This window comes from Pseudophryne corroboree, chromosome 6 (assembly GCF_028390025.1).
Source record: "Pseudophryne corroboree isolate aPseCor3 chromosome 6, aPseCor3.hap2, whole genome shotgun sequence".
Taxonomy (NCBI): Eukaryota; Metazoa; Chordata; class Amphibia; order Anura; family Myobatrachidae; genus Pseudophryne; species Pseudophryne corroboree.
This window is the reverse complement of record NC_086449.1, coordinates 251,440,059-251,454,756: the sequence shown is the minus strand read 5'-3', so window position 1 is coordinate 251,454,756 and position 14,698 is coordinate 251,440,059. Positions and strand designations below refer to the sequence as shown.

Here is a 14,698-nt window from a genome sequence, read left to right as displayed (position 1 = left end):
TTACTTTCGGCTCCTTAACCCCTGAAGGTGCTGCTGCTGCGGGGCAACAGCAAAACCCTAAAGGGTTACCAACGGGTGTGGCAGTAAACTCCTTGGTCAGAGATGGAATGATAGACACAAGGAGAGTCTCCACAATCCTAATTCTCACTTGCAGTGCACCGGTTCAGCTTACTGCCACTAAACTGACACCTGAACACCTTGCACAGTGAGACAGGATTTAGGCAGGCAAGTCTGAGAATACAGCCGCAAACTTGCTAAGTTCACAGAGTAGCAAAAGAACCCCAGCAAGTTAAACGACTGACTCCAGTCTTACTGCTAGGTCTGGATTGGCAGAGTGTAGTACCAAATCCCCAGGCCTATTTGCAGTAAGCAACAACAAATACAAAGCTACACAGTACTGGCTAACTTTCAGGAACTGACTAACCAACAAAGATTCAGCAGCATCTGCTTAACCTGAGAAGAGGCCTTATATAGCAGGTGCTGTCCACGCCCCACTCAGACCTCACAGACTGTGAGCACAAAAACCAGCACCGGATCCCCTGCCGTGCACAGAGCCTTTAACCACTGCACAGCAAAAGACCCGAACCGGAGTATCAGCTGCGCTCAGGTTACTCTGCTAGCACTTGTCTCCCGGTTGCCATGACGACGTGGCAGCACAGGGCAGGAGACCCTAACACATGTGAGGCCCTTCCAGCTGGATCTGTTGGACAAATGGTCCAGATTGCATCTTCACATGCCCCAGAGGATGTCTGTCGCAAAAAGCCAGAATCTCCCTTCTGTGGTGGCTACGGACTTCTCATCTCGTCAAGGGTCGGAGGCAGAGGTGTAGCTAGGTTCCATGGTGCCGGGAGAAGAGTATGTTTTAGCGCCCCCTTCCCCTGTACTGAATTGAGAGCCTAGCCAACATGTGGTGGTATGTTACAGTTTAAAAGAAAAAATATTTAAAAATCCTAAATTGGTGACAGGGCCAGTTCTAGTCCTTGTGGAACTCAGGATGCATCAAAAATATAGGGGTGTAGCTTCATGGGGAAAGGTTTGGCCACAGAATAGTACCAAATCCCATTACACAGCATACTAGTGTCTGTTATTCACATTACTCCACACAGTAGTATCCCTTATACACAACAATTTGCTACATAGTAGAGTCCCTTATTCACAATATGCCATACAGTAGAGCCCCTTATACACTTTATGCCACAGTAGGGACACTTATACACATTACACCACAGTATAGCGACTTATACATGGGGCACAGAGAGGTGCTGCAGCAGCTGGGTCAGAGAATAGTGCTTCAGAAACCTGGACAGAAAGAGGTACTGCAGCATCTGAAGTAGACATGTGCTGCAGCTTTCAGGAAAGAGAGAGATGCTGCAGAATGTGGGTCAGAGAGAGATTATGCAGCAACTGGGGCAGAAAGAAGTGCTGCAGCAGCTGGGCTAGACAGAGAGAGGTGCTACAGCAACAAGGGTAGGGAGTGGTGCTGCAGGACAGAAGTAACCCTGCTGCACGGCTACAAGCAGACAGTGAGACATATAAAGAGGGTGGCAGAGCTCCAGCATGTACCGTCTGTCAATGCTACCTGCTGTTTTGCCTCTGGCCTGCCCTGTTTCCTACCTATGGTATTCTATGAGTCCAAGACAGTGTGCACCCCCTCTGCTCCTGCTCTGCAGCTGCATATATAGCAACCCACAGTGCAGCATGAGGAGGGAGGGTGGCATCGCGCCCTCTAACTTTTTTGGTGCCCGGAGCTTGTGCTCCACTGGAGCCACCCTCGCTACAACCCTGGTCGGAGGTTCGGGATTCAGAATTGGATTCTGCTAATCACAGACGCACGCCTCAGAGGTTGGGGAGCAGTCACCCTTGGGGTGCAGTTTCAAGGAAGATGGTCAAGTCGGGAAGTCGTCCTTCCAATAAACATCTTGGAACTCAGGGCAATCTACAACACCCTTCTGCAAACCTCATCTCTACTTCGGAATCAGGCCATTCAGGTCCAGTCGGACAATGTAACGGCAGTAATGTACATAAACCGACAGGGCGTAACGAAGAGCAGAGCAGCAATGTCAGAGGTGTCAAGAATTTTCCTCTGGGCAGAGAAACACACCATGGCATTGTCGGTGGTCTTCATTCCGGGAGTAGATAACTGGGAAGCAGACTTCCTCAGCAGACACGACCTGCACCCGGGGGAGTGGGGCCTCCACCCGGAGGTGTTCCGGTGGTTGACAAGTCGGAGGGAAAATCCACATATCGACATGATGGCCTCTCGACTCAACAAGAAGCTCAAGCGGTATTGTTCAAGGTCGAGAGAACAACAAGTAGTGGCGGTAGACGCTCTGACAACTCCGTGGGTCTACCAGGTGGTGTACGTGTTTCCTCCACTTTCTCTGATCCCAAGAATTCTAAAAAGAATAAAAAGGGAAAAGGTTCAAGCAATCCTCATTGCTCCAGACTGGCCTCGAAGGGCCTGGTACGCGGATCTTCTCGAGATGCTGATAGAAGATCCGTGGCCTCTACCTCTTCGCGAGGAACTTCTGCAACAGGGTCCGTTTGTCTATCAAGACTTACAGTGGCTACGTTTAACGGCATGGAAGTTGAACGGCTGATTCTAGCCAGGAGAGGGATTCCTGACAAGGTCATCCCGACTATGATCCAAGCCAGGAAGGGGGTAACGTCTAAACATTACCACCGTATATGGAAGAAGTATTTCTCTTGGTGTGAGAGCAGACAATATTCCGTGGTGACATTTAATCTGGGACGTGTCCTGCTTTTTCTGCAGTTGGGAGTGGATGTGGGTCTACACCTAGGCTCTATGAAAGTCCAGATTTCGGCTTTGTCTATTTTCTTTCAGAAACAATTGGCTTCTCTCCCTGAGGTCCAGACATTCTTGAAAGGTGTTCTGCACATCCAGCCTCCCTTTGTGCCTCCCACGGCACCTTGGGATCTCAATTTGGTGCTGCAGTTCCTCCAATCAGACTGGTTTGAACTGTTACAGGAGGTTGACGTAAAGTACCTTACGTGGAAGACAGTCACACTGTTGGCCTTGGCCTTAGCAAGACGTTTGTTGGAACTAGAGGTGTTGTCTCACAAGAGTCCCTACTTAATTTTCCAAGAGGACAGAGCTGAACTCAGAACTCATCAGCAATTTCTTCCTAAGGTGGTGTCCGCTTTTCACATCAACCAACCTGTTGTGGTTCCGGCTGTGATGGGCACCTTTGCTACTTCAAAGTCTTTGGATGTTGTGAGGGCTTTGAAGGTGTATGTAAAGAGAACATGTTGTCACAGAAAATCCGACTCGCTATTCGTTCTCTATGATTCCAATAAATTTGGGTATCCTGCTTTAAAGCAGTCTATTGCACGCTGGATCAGGCTCACTATCCAGCATGCTTATTCCACAGCAGGATTGCCGGTTCCAAAGTCTGTACAAGCCCACTCTACTAGGTCGATGGGTTCTTCTTGGGTGGCTGCCCGGGGTGTCTCGGCTTTACAGCTCTGCCGAGCAGCTACTTGGTCAGGTTCGAACACGTTTGTAAAGTTTTACAATTTCGATACTTTGGCCTCTGAGGACCTTCAGTTTGGTCAATCAGTTCTGCAGGAACCTCAGCACTCTTCCATCCGGTTTGGGAGCTTTGGTACTTCCCCATGTTACTAAATGGATTCCCAGTATCCCCTAGGACGTAAGAGAAAATAGGATTTTAATTACCTACCAGTAAATCCTTTTCTCGTAGTCCATAGGGGATACTGGGCGCCCGCCTGGTGCTTCATTTTTCCTGTACTGTTACTTGGTTAAGTATTCTGGTTTGTTCAGCTGTTGCTGTTCATGTTTCAAGTTTGGTTAGCATGGCTTTCCTATTGTTCTTTGTGCTTGTTCGTAATCTCACCACTTTCCTTATCTATCCTTCTTTCAAAGTATGTCTGTCTCCTCGGGCACAGTTTCCTAGACTGAGTCTGGTAGGAGGACCCAGCACACACTATCAAATTCTTGATCAAATCCCCATGGTACTAAATGGATTCCCAGTATCCTTTACGGACTACGAGAAAAGGATTTATCGGAAGGTAATTAAAATCCTATTTTTAATAGATAACAACACGTAATATCATACTTGCCGATATACTGGCCGCCTCCTCCGGGAAGAGGCAGTCAGCTCGCCATGGTGGGGGGCGTGATGTGGCATACTGGGGGCGTGACAAAGGGGGGGGGGGTGATGCTAGGTAGGAGCAGAGCGGAGGCACGTCCGTAAAAATCACGTCATCCTGCATGGACCCACCCCCTGTACACAATCCCAAAATAACGCGATTCACTGTGAATCATGTCAACTGTTACCTTGTCTGTGGGTGGTGATGTGGGCAGGTGGCGGCTGGCTGGGAGACTTGTCCTCTCTTCCGGGGACACACAATTTTCGTGAGCCTCCTGGCCATTCCAGGAGAGTAGGAAAATATGACTTAATATACATTGCTAACTTCAGATACATTGCGTTATGGAATAATCCAAAATGTTCAGACAATGAATTTAGCAAAGGAATTACAGAAAGTTATTTCATTCACTGCTAACAACAAATGTCTGGTTTCTTTTGCATTTTAATGAATTTTGTATAATTTATTTTAATTCCCTTAATCAGAGCCAGATTGGAACTGTAACTTTTGCATACAAAGCACACAGGCCCATTCAGGGGCGTAGCCAGAACATTGTGTGCCCCATAGCCATATTTTGTAGGAGCCCCTGTCCCAATGCTACTAGAGAGATACTTCTCTGCAGCATCTGTTCATTTTATGCCTATAATATGCTGAGATGCCACAAGAACGGGTTGCGGTCTGGATGCTGGCGTTCAGTAAACCGCCGCCAGCATCCCGACAGGGGAGAGGTAGGGTTATTCTCCAGTCTCCCCTAACATTCCCTTCCCGCAGCCTAACTCTAACCTTCCCCTTTGGTGCCTAACCGTAACCTCCCATGTTGTTGCCTAAACGTAACCCCCCCCTTTCCCGCAGCCTAAACCTAACCCTTCCCCCTTGGAGGCTAAACCTAACCTCCTCCCGGTGGTGCTTAACCCTAACCCCCTCTCCCCATTGCCTAATCCTAACCTCTCCTCTCCTGCAGTTTAACCCTAACCTCCAGGGGTCTCGCCTCAACCTAACCCTCCCTCACAGTCAGGATGCCGAATGTTGGGATTCCGGTGTCTGTGTCCTGACCTTTGCAGTATTCTGACGGTGTTGGGATTCCAACTGCCGGAATTCTGACAGCCGTCATTTTGACTGGATCCCACAAGAACTGCTGCAGCTATATAATGTACATTTTACATGATTTTCAATTTTTAGCGCATCAACTGTATTCTTTAAACATGGGTATGCATGGGCTTACAGGAGGTGAAATGGACAAGGTTAGAAGTAGAGTTGTAGTCAATCAGATCATTAGGAGTATGTAATTTCAGCTTAGACATGTGTTCACACATAGGTAAGTCTGATGTGAGTAATTATAGGGCAACATAACCAGTGTAAAAATATGATTATTAACAACAGCACAAAGTACTGTATGATATTCCTGTGAAACAGCTGAAAGAGTGTGTAACACAAAGTAGACAGTTCAGTGACTGCCTCTGCTGCCCAGGGTGGAAGGCAGAGGGGGCTGCACTGGCACTGACTACAGACACCTGTATTTGGCATGTAGGGTGCCTGGAACAACGCTTAGAAGTAAATTTACTAAGATGGGAGCTCTATTTAAGATGGAATGTTGCCCATAGCAACCACTCAGATTCTACTTCTCATTTATCAAGCACCTACTAGAAAATAATACCTGGAATCGGATTGGTTGATATGGGCAACATCCCATCTTAAATAGAACTCCCATCTTAGTAAATTTACCCCACAGTGTCCAGCTCACGGACCGCTCTTCTGCGACACCATGATTTCCATGTGCATTGGCAGGAACATAGAGGACGGCCTACTGTAGGTCTTGGAAATGCCCTAAAAAAAACCTGGTTGAAACATTCTACTTGTGTGCCTTAAAAAACTATGTGATATCTGGCCATTCTAATATTTCTTTACCTGCTCTGTTGCCAAGTCAATGATAGTTTATGAGACAGTTGACAGGATGAATAATAGAATGACTTCAGCTAACAGAATGACTTGTTTCCACTCAGGCAATTCATGCAGAGCTTTCCAAGCTGGTAAGGAGACAAAAAGGACAGCCTGAAATCACTAAATCCCCAGGGAGACCTAAACCCAAAGCTCATCTTAAGCTTAGAGATGACTTAAATCCGCTTATTCGTCGCTGCACAAAGCAGAGGGTAAGTTATGTGTCTCCCTTGTCAAATCACAACTAGCCTTTCATTATATGTTCTCTGGTTTTGTTTACTCGTTCTACATTATTCAAATGGAAAATCCACATAAAGTACAAATAAAACATAATTCAGCTGATAAATGATTTGCAAACTAATACAGGTTGAGTATCCCATATCCAAATATTCCGAAATACGGACTTTTTTGAGTGAGAGTGAGATAGTGAAACCTTTGTTTTTTGATGGCTCAATGTACACAAACTTTGTTTAATACACAGTTATTAAAAATATTGTATTAAATGACCTTCAGGCTGTGTGTATAAGGTGTATATGAAACATAAATGAATTGTGTGAATGTAGACACACTTTGTTTAATGCACAAAGTTATAAAAAGTATTGGCTAAAATTACCTTCAGGCTGTGTGTATAAGGTGTATATGAAACATAAATGCATTCTGTGCATAGATTTAGGTCCCATCACCATGATATCTCATTATGGTATGCAATTATTCCAAAATACGGAAATATCCCATATCCAAAATACCTCTGGTCCCGAGCATTTTGAATAAGGGAGACTCAACCTGTACTATTAACGTTTCTGCTGCCTACTGGTTATAGAGAAAAAATAAGATTTTACTCACCGGTAAATCTATTTCTCGTAGTCCATAGTGGATGCTGGGGACTCCGTAAGGACCATGGGGAATAGACGGGCTCCACAGGAGACAGGGCACTCTAAGAAAGAATTAGGACTACTGGTGTGCACTGACTCCTCCCTCTATGTCCCTCCTCCAGACCTCCGTTAAGGAAACTGTGCCCGGAAGAGCTGACAGTACAAGGAAAGGATTTTGGAATCCAGGGTAAGACTCATACCAGCCACACCAATCACACCGTATAACTTGTGATAACTTACCCAGTTAACAGTATGAACAACAACAGAGCATCAGACAACATGATGCAAACATAACATAACCCTTATTTAAGCAATAACTATATACAAGTATTGCAGAAGAAGTCCGCACTTGGGACGGGCGCCCAGCATCCACTACGGACTACGAGAAATAGATTTACCGGTGAGTAAAATCTTATTTTCTCTAACGTCCTAGTGGATGCTGGGGACTCCGTAAGGACCATGTGGATTATACCAAAGCTCCCAAACGGGCGGGAGAGTGCGGATGACTCTGCAGCACCGAATGAGCAAACACAAGGTCCTCCTCAGCCAGGGTATCAAACTTGTAGAATTTTGCAAACGTGTTTGAACCCGACCAAGTAGCTGCTCGGCAAAGCTGTAATGCCGAGACCCCTCGGGCAGCCGCCCAAGAAGAGCCCACCTTCCTTGTGGAATGGGCTTTTACTGATTTTGGATGCGGCAATCCAGCCGCAGAATGAGCCTGCTGAGTCGTGTTACAGATCCAGCGAGCAATAGTTTGCTTTGAAGCAGGAGCACCCAGCTTGTTGGATGCATACAGGATAAACAGCGAGTCAGTTTTCCTGACTCCAGCCGTTCTGGCTACATAAATCTTCAAAGCCCTGACTACATCTAGTAACTTGGAATCCTCCAAGTCACGAGTAGCCGCAGGCACCACAATAGGTTGGTTCAAATGAAAAGATGACACCACCTTCGGCAGAAATTGCGGACGAGTCCGTAATTCTGCCCTGTCCATATGGAAAACCAGATAGGGGCTTTTACATGACAAAGCCGCCAATTCTGACACACGCCTAGCCGAAGCTAAGGCCAATAGCATGACCACTTTCCACGTGAGATATTTTAACTCCACGGTCTTAAGTGGCTCAAACCAGTGAGATTTCAGGAAACTCAACACCACGTTAAGATCCCAAGATGCCACTGGTGGCACAAAAGGGGGCTGAATATGCAGCACTCCTTTTACAAACGTCCGAACCTCAGGAAGAGAAGCCAGTTCCTTTTGAAAGAAAATGGATAAGGCCGAAATCTGGACCTTTATGGACCCTAATTTTAAGCCCATAGTCACTCCCGACTGTAGGAAGTGAAGGAAATGGCCCAGCTGGAATTCCTCTGTAGGGGCCTTCCTGGCCTCACACCAAGCAACATATTTTCTCCATATACGGTGATAATGTTTTGCTGTCACGTCCTTCCTAGCCTTTATCAGCGTAGGAATAACTTCATCCAGAATGCCTTTCTCCACTAGGATCCGGCGTTCAACCGCCATGCCGTCAAACGCAGCCGCGGTAAGTCTTGGAACAGACAGGGCCCCTGTTGCAACAGATCCTGTCTGAGAGGCAGAGGCCATGGGTCCTCTGTGAGCATTTCTTGCAGTTCCGGATACCAAGTCCTTCTTGGCCAATCCGGAACAATGAGTATTGTTCTCACTCCTCTTTTTCTTACGATTCTCAGCACCTTGGGTATGAGAGGAAGAGGAGGAAACACATAAACCGACTGGAACACCCACGGTGTCACTAGTGCGTCCACAGCTATCGCCTGAGGGTCACTTGACCTGGCGCAATACCTTTGTAGCTTTTTGTTGAGGCAGGAAGCCATCATGTCCATCTGTGGCAGTTCCCATCGATTTGTAATCTGTGTGAAGACTTCTTGATGAAGTCCCCACTCTCCCGGGTGGAGGTCGTGCCTGCTGAGGAAGTCTGCTTCCCAGTTGTCCACTCCCGGAATGAACACTGCTGACAGTGCTTGCACGTGATTCTCCGCCCAGCGAAGAATTCTGGTGGCTTCTGCCATCACCACCCTGCTTCTTGTGCCGCCCTGGCGGTTTACATGAGCCACTGCGGTGATGTTGTCTGACTGAATCAGCACTGGTTGGTTGCGAAGCAGAGGCTCCGCTTGACTCAGGGCGTTGTATATGGCCCTTAGGATATTGATGTGCAGACAAGTCTCCTGACTTGACCACAGCCCCTGGAAGTTTCTTCCCTGAGTGACTGCCCCCCACCCTCGGAGGCTTGCATCCGTGATCACCAGGACCCAGTCCTGTATGCCGAACCTGCGGCCCTCGAGAAGGTGAGCACTCTGCAGCCACCACAGAAGAGACACCCTGGCCCTGGGGGATAGGGTGATCAGCCGATGCATCTGAAGATGCGATCCGGACCACTTGTCCAACAGATCCCACTGAAAGGTCCTTGCATGGAACCTGCCGAAGGGAATGGCTTCGTATGACGCCACCATCTTTCCCAGGACTCACGTGCATTGATGCACCGACACCTGTTTTGGTTTTAAGAGGTCTCTGACCAGAGTCATGAGCTCCTGGGCCTTCTCCTCCGGGAGAAACACCTTCTTCTGGTCTGTGTCCAGAATCACGCCCAGGAAGGGCAGTCTCGTCGTAGGAATCAGCTGCGACTTTGGTATATTCAGAATCCAGCCGTGCTGTTGTAACACCTCCCGAGAGTGTGCTACGCTGATCAGCAACTGCTCTCTGGACCTCGCCTTTATGAGGAGATCGTCCAAGTATGGGATAATTGTAACTCCTTGCTTTCGCAGAAGCACCATTATTTCTGCCATTACCTTGGTAAATATTCTTGGTGCCGTGGACAGACCAAACGGCAACGTCTGGAATTGGTAATGACAGTCCTGTACCACAAATCTGAGGTACTCCTGATGAGGTGGATAAATGGGGACATGCAGGTAAGCATCCTTTATGTCCAGAGACACCATAAAATCCCCCTCTTCCAGGCTCGCAATGACCGCCCTGAGCGATTCCATCTTGAACTTGAAACTTTTCAGGTAAATGTTCAGGGATTTTAAATTCAATATGGGTCTGACCGAACCGTCCGGTTTCGGAACCACAAACATTGTGGAATAGTAACCCCTTCCCTGTTGAGGGAGGGGAACCTGTACCACCACCTGCTGGAGATATAATTTGTGAATTGCCGCTAACACTACTTCCCTTTCTATGGGGGAAGCTGGCAGGGCCGATTTGAGGTAACGGTGAGGGGGCATCACTTCGAATTCCAGCTTGTATCCCTGAGACACAATCTGTATAGCCCAGGGATCCACCTGTGAGCGAACCCACTGGTGGCTGAAATTTCGGAGACACGCCCCCACCGCTCCTGGCTCCACCTGTGGAGCCCCAGCGTCATGCGGTGGATTTAGTGGTAGCCGGGGAGGACTTCTGTTCCTGGGAACTAGCTGTATTGTGCAGCTTCTTTCCTCTACCCCTGCCTCTGGCAAGAAAAGACGCCCCTCGGACTTTCTTGCCTCTTTGCAATCGAGAGGACTGCATTTGGTAATACGGTGCTTTCTTAGGTTGTGAGGGAATATATGGTAAAAAATTTGACTTCCCAGCCGTAGCTGTGGAAACTAGGTCCGAGAGACCGTCCCCAAACAACTCCTCACCCTTATAAGGTAAAACCTCCATGTGCTTTTTTGAGTCGGCATCACCTGTCCATTGCAGAGTCCACAGGACCCTTCTGGCAGAAATTGACATTGCATTTATTCTAGAGCCCAGTAGGCAAATGTCTCTCTGGGCATCCCTCATATATAGGACAGCATCTTTTATATGCCCCAGGGTCAGTAATATAGTATCCTTGTCCAAGGTATCAAGTTCCTCAGACAGAGTATCTGTCCATGCTGCTACAGCACAACACATCCAGGCCGACGCAATTGCCGGCCTCTGTAGGGTACCTGAATGTGTATAAACGGACTTCAGGATACCTTCCTGCTTCCTATCCGCAGGATCTTTTAGGGTGGCCGTATCCTGTGACGGCAGGGCCACCTTCTTAGATAAGCGTGTCAAAGCTTTGTCTACCCTAGGGGAGGATTCCCAGCGTAACCTGTCCGTTGGCGGGAAAGGATACGCCATAAGTATTCGTTTGGAAATCTGCACTTTCATATCAGGAGAATCCCAAGCTTTTTCACATAACTCATTTAACTCATGTGAAGGGGGAAAAGGCACTTCTTGCCTTTTTCCCCCAAACATATAAACCCTCTTGTCAGGGACAGGGTTTTCCTCTGAAATGTGCAATACATCCTTCATTGCTATAATCATGTAGCGGATGGCTTTAGCCATTTTAGGCTGCAACTTTGCATCATCGCCATCGACACTGGAGTCAGAATCCGTGTCGATATCTGTGTCAACAATCTGGGATAGTGGGCGCTTCTGAGACCCTGACGGCCTCTGCGCTGTAGGATCAGGCATGGGTTGAGACCCTGACTGTCCCAAGGCTTCAGCTTTATCCAACCTTTTATGCAAGGAGTTTATATTATCATTTAACACCTTCCACATATCCATCCAATCAGGTGTCGGCGCCGTTGGCGGAGACACCACATTCATCTGCACCTGCTCTGCTTCCACATAGCCTTCCTCGTCAAACATGTCGACACAAGCGTACCGACACACCACACACACAGGGGATGCTCTATTTGAGGACAGAACCCCCACAAGGCCTTTTGGAGAGACAGAGAGAGAGTATGCCAGCACACACCCCAGCGCTATATTACCCAGGAATTACACAGTAACTTAGTGTTTACCCAGTAGCTGCTGTATTAGTGATTTTGCGCTAAATTTATGTGCCCCCCCTCTCTTTTTACCCTCTTTCTACCGTGATTCTGCAGGGGAGAGCCTGGGGAGCTTCCTCTCAGCGGAGCTGTGGAGAGAAAATGGCGCTGGTGAGTGCTGAAGAAGAAGCCCCGCCCCCTCAGCGGCGGGCTTCTGTCCAGCGATTTTGTGCAAAATAATGGCGGCGGCTCATGCATATATACAGTGCCCAGCTGTATATATGCTCTTTTATGCCAAGAGGTACTCAATTGCTGCCCAGGGCGCCCCCCCCTGCACCCTACAGTGACCGGAGTGTGCGGGTTTAATGTGGGAGCAATGGCGCACAGCTGCAGTGCTGTGCGCTACCTCATATGAAGACAGGAGTATTCTGCCGCCGATTTTGAAGTCTTCTTGCTTCTCTCGCCGCTTCTGTCTTCTGGCTCTGCGAGGGGGACGGCGGCGCGGCTCCGGGATCGGACGACCAAGGGTGCGTTCCTGTGTTCGATCCCTCTGGAGCTAATGGTGTCCAGTAGCCTAAGAAGCATGACCTATCCGCAGTTAGTAGGTCTGCTTCTCTCCCCTCAGTCCCACGTAGCAGAGAGTCTGTTGCCAGCAGATCTCTCTGAAAATAAAAAAATCCTAACAAAATACTTTCTTATTAGCAAGCTCAGAAGAGCTCACTAAAGTGCACCCAGCTCTGACCGCGCACAGATTCTAACTGAGGTCTGGAGGAGGGACATAGAGGTAGGAGCCAGTGCACACCAGTAGTCCTAATTCTTTCTTAGAGTGCCCTATCTCCTGCGGAGCCCGTCTATTCCCCATGGTCCTTACGGAGTCCCCAGCATCCACTAGGACGTTAGAGAAATATATTTTCTATGAAAGTTGTTTCTAGCCTCTCTAGCTATGAGCAGGCGGAAAATGGGCGTGGCCACGTTACAGAAGGGGTGTGGCCACGCTCCAGAAGGGGTGTGGCCACTGAAAATGCCCCACAGTGCCGGATACATGCCCCACAGTGCCAGTTACATTGCCTCACAGTGCCAGATACAATGCCCCACAGTGCCAGTTACATGCCCCACAGTGCCAGATACATTGCCCCACAGTGCCGGATACAATGCCCCACAGTGCCAGATACATGCCCCACAGTGCCAGTTACATTGCCCCACAGTGCCGGATACATGCCCCACAGTGCCAATTGCATTGCCCCCCAGTGCCAGATACAATGCCCCACAGTGCCGGATACATGCCCCACAGTGCCAGTTACATTGCCCCACAGTGCCGGATACAAGGCCCCACAGTGCCAGTTACATGCCCCACAGTGCCAGATACATGCCCCACAGTGCCAGTTACATTGCCCCACAGTGCCAGTTACATTGCCCCACAGTGCCGGATACATGCCCCACAGTGCCAATTGCATTGCCCCCCAGTGCCAGATACAATGCCCCACAGTGCCAGTTACATTGCCCCACAGTGCCAGATACAATGCCCCACAGTGCCAGTTACATGCCCCACAGTGCCAGTTACATGCCCCACAGTGCCAGATACATTGCCCCACAGTGCCGAATACATGCCACACAGTGCCAGTTACATTGCCCCACAGTGCCAGTTACATTGCCCCACAGTACCAGATACATGCCCCACAGTGCCAGATACATGCCCCACAGTGCCAGTTACATTGCCCCACAGTGCCAGTTACATGCCCCACAGTGCCAGTTACATGCCCCACAATGCCAGTTACATTGCCCTACAGTGCCGGATACATGCCACACAGTGCCGGATACATTGCCCCACAGTGCCGGATACATTGCCCCACAGTGCCAGTTACATTGCCCCCCAGTGCCAGATACATTGCCCCACAGTGCCAGTTACATTGCCCCACAGTGCCGGATACATGCCCCACAGTGCCAATTGCATTGCCCCCCAGTGCCAGATACAATGCCCCACAGTGCCGGATACATGCCCCACAGTGCCAGTTACATTGCCCCACAGTGCCAGATACAATGCCCCACAGTGCCAGTTACATGCCCCACAGTGCCAGATACGTTGCCCCACAGTGCCGGATACATGCCACACAGTGCCGGATACATTGCCCCACAGTGCCGGATACATTGCCCCACAGTGCCAGTTACATTGCCCCACAGTGCCAGTTACATTGCCCCACAGTGCTAGTTACATTGCCCCACAGTGCCAGTTACATGCCCCACAGTGCCAGTTACATGCCCCACAATGCCAGTTACATTGCCCCACAGTGCCAGTTACATTCCCCACAGTGCCAGTTACATGCCCCACAATGCCAGTTACATTGCCCCACAGTGCCGGATACATGCCCCACAGTGCCAATTGCATTGCCCCCCAGTGCCAGATACAATGCCCCACAGTGCCGGATACATGTCCCACAGTGCCAGTTACATTGCCCCACAGTGCCAGATACAATGCCCCACAGTGCCAGATACAATGCCCCACAGTGCCAGTTACATGCCCCACAGTGCCAGATACATTGCCCCACAGTGCCGGATACATGCCACACAGTGCCGGATACATTGCCCCACAGTGCCGGATACATTGCCCCACAGTGCCAGTTACATTGCCCCACAGTGCCAGTTACATTGCCCCACAGTGCCAGATACATGCCCAACAGTGCCAGATACATGCCCCACAGTGCCAGATACATGCCCCACAGTGCCAGTTACATTGCCCCACAGTGCCAAATACATTGCCCCACAGTGCCAGTTACATGTCCCACAGTGCCGGATACATGCCACACAGTGCCGGATACATTGCCCCACAGTGCCGGATACATTGCCCCACAGTGCCAGTTACATTGCCCCACAGTGCCAGTTACATTGCCCCACAGTGCCAGTTACATTGCCCCACAGTGCCAGTTACATGCCCCACAGTGCCAGATACATGCCCCACAGTGCTAGTTACATTGCCCCACAGTGCCAGTTACATGCCCCACAGTGCCAGTTACATGCCC

General features: G+C 49.2%; 1 protein-coding gene across 1 annotated transcript in view; it reads left to right on the top strand.

Moving 5' to 3' along the window:
* The window catches only part of LOC134935163 (peptidyl-prolyl cis-trans isomerase FKBP8-like), a 158,752-nt gene that overhangs the window by 120,778 nt on the left and 23,276 nt on the right, over positions 1 to 14,698 (top strand). Inside the window, exon 8 of the mRNA XM_063930397.1 lies at positions 6,129 to 6,275. Coding sequence (XP_063786467.1) covers positions 6,129 to 6,275 — 147 coding nt within the window. The remainder of the gene's footprint in view (positions 1 to 6,128; positions 6,276 to 14,698) is intronic.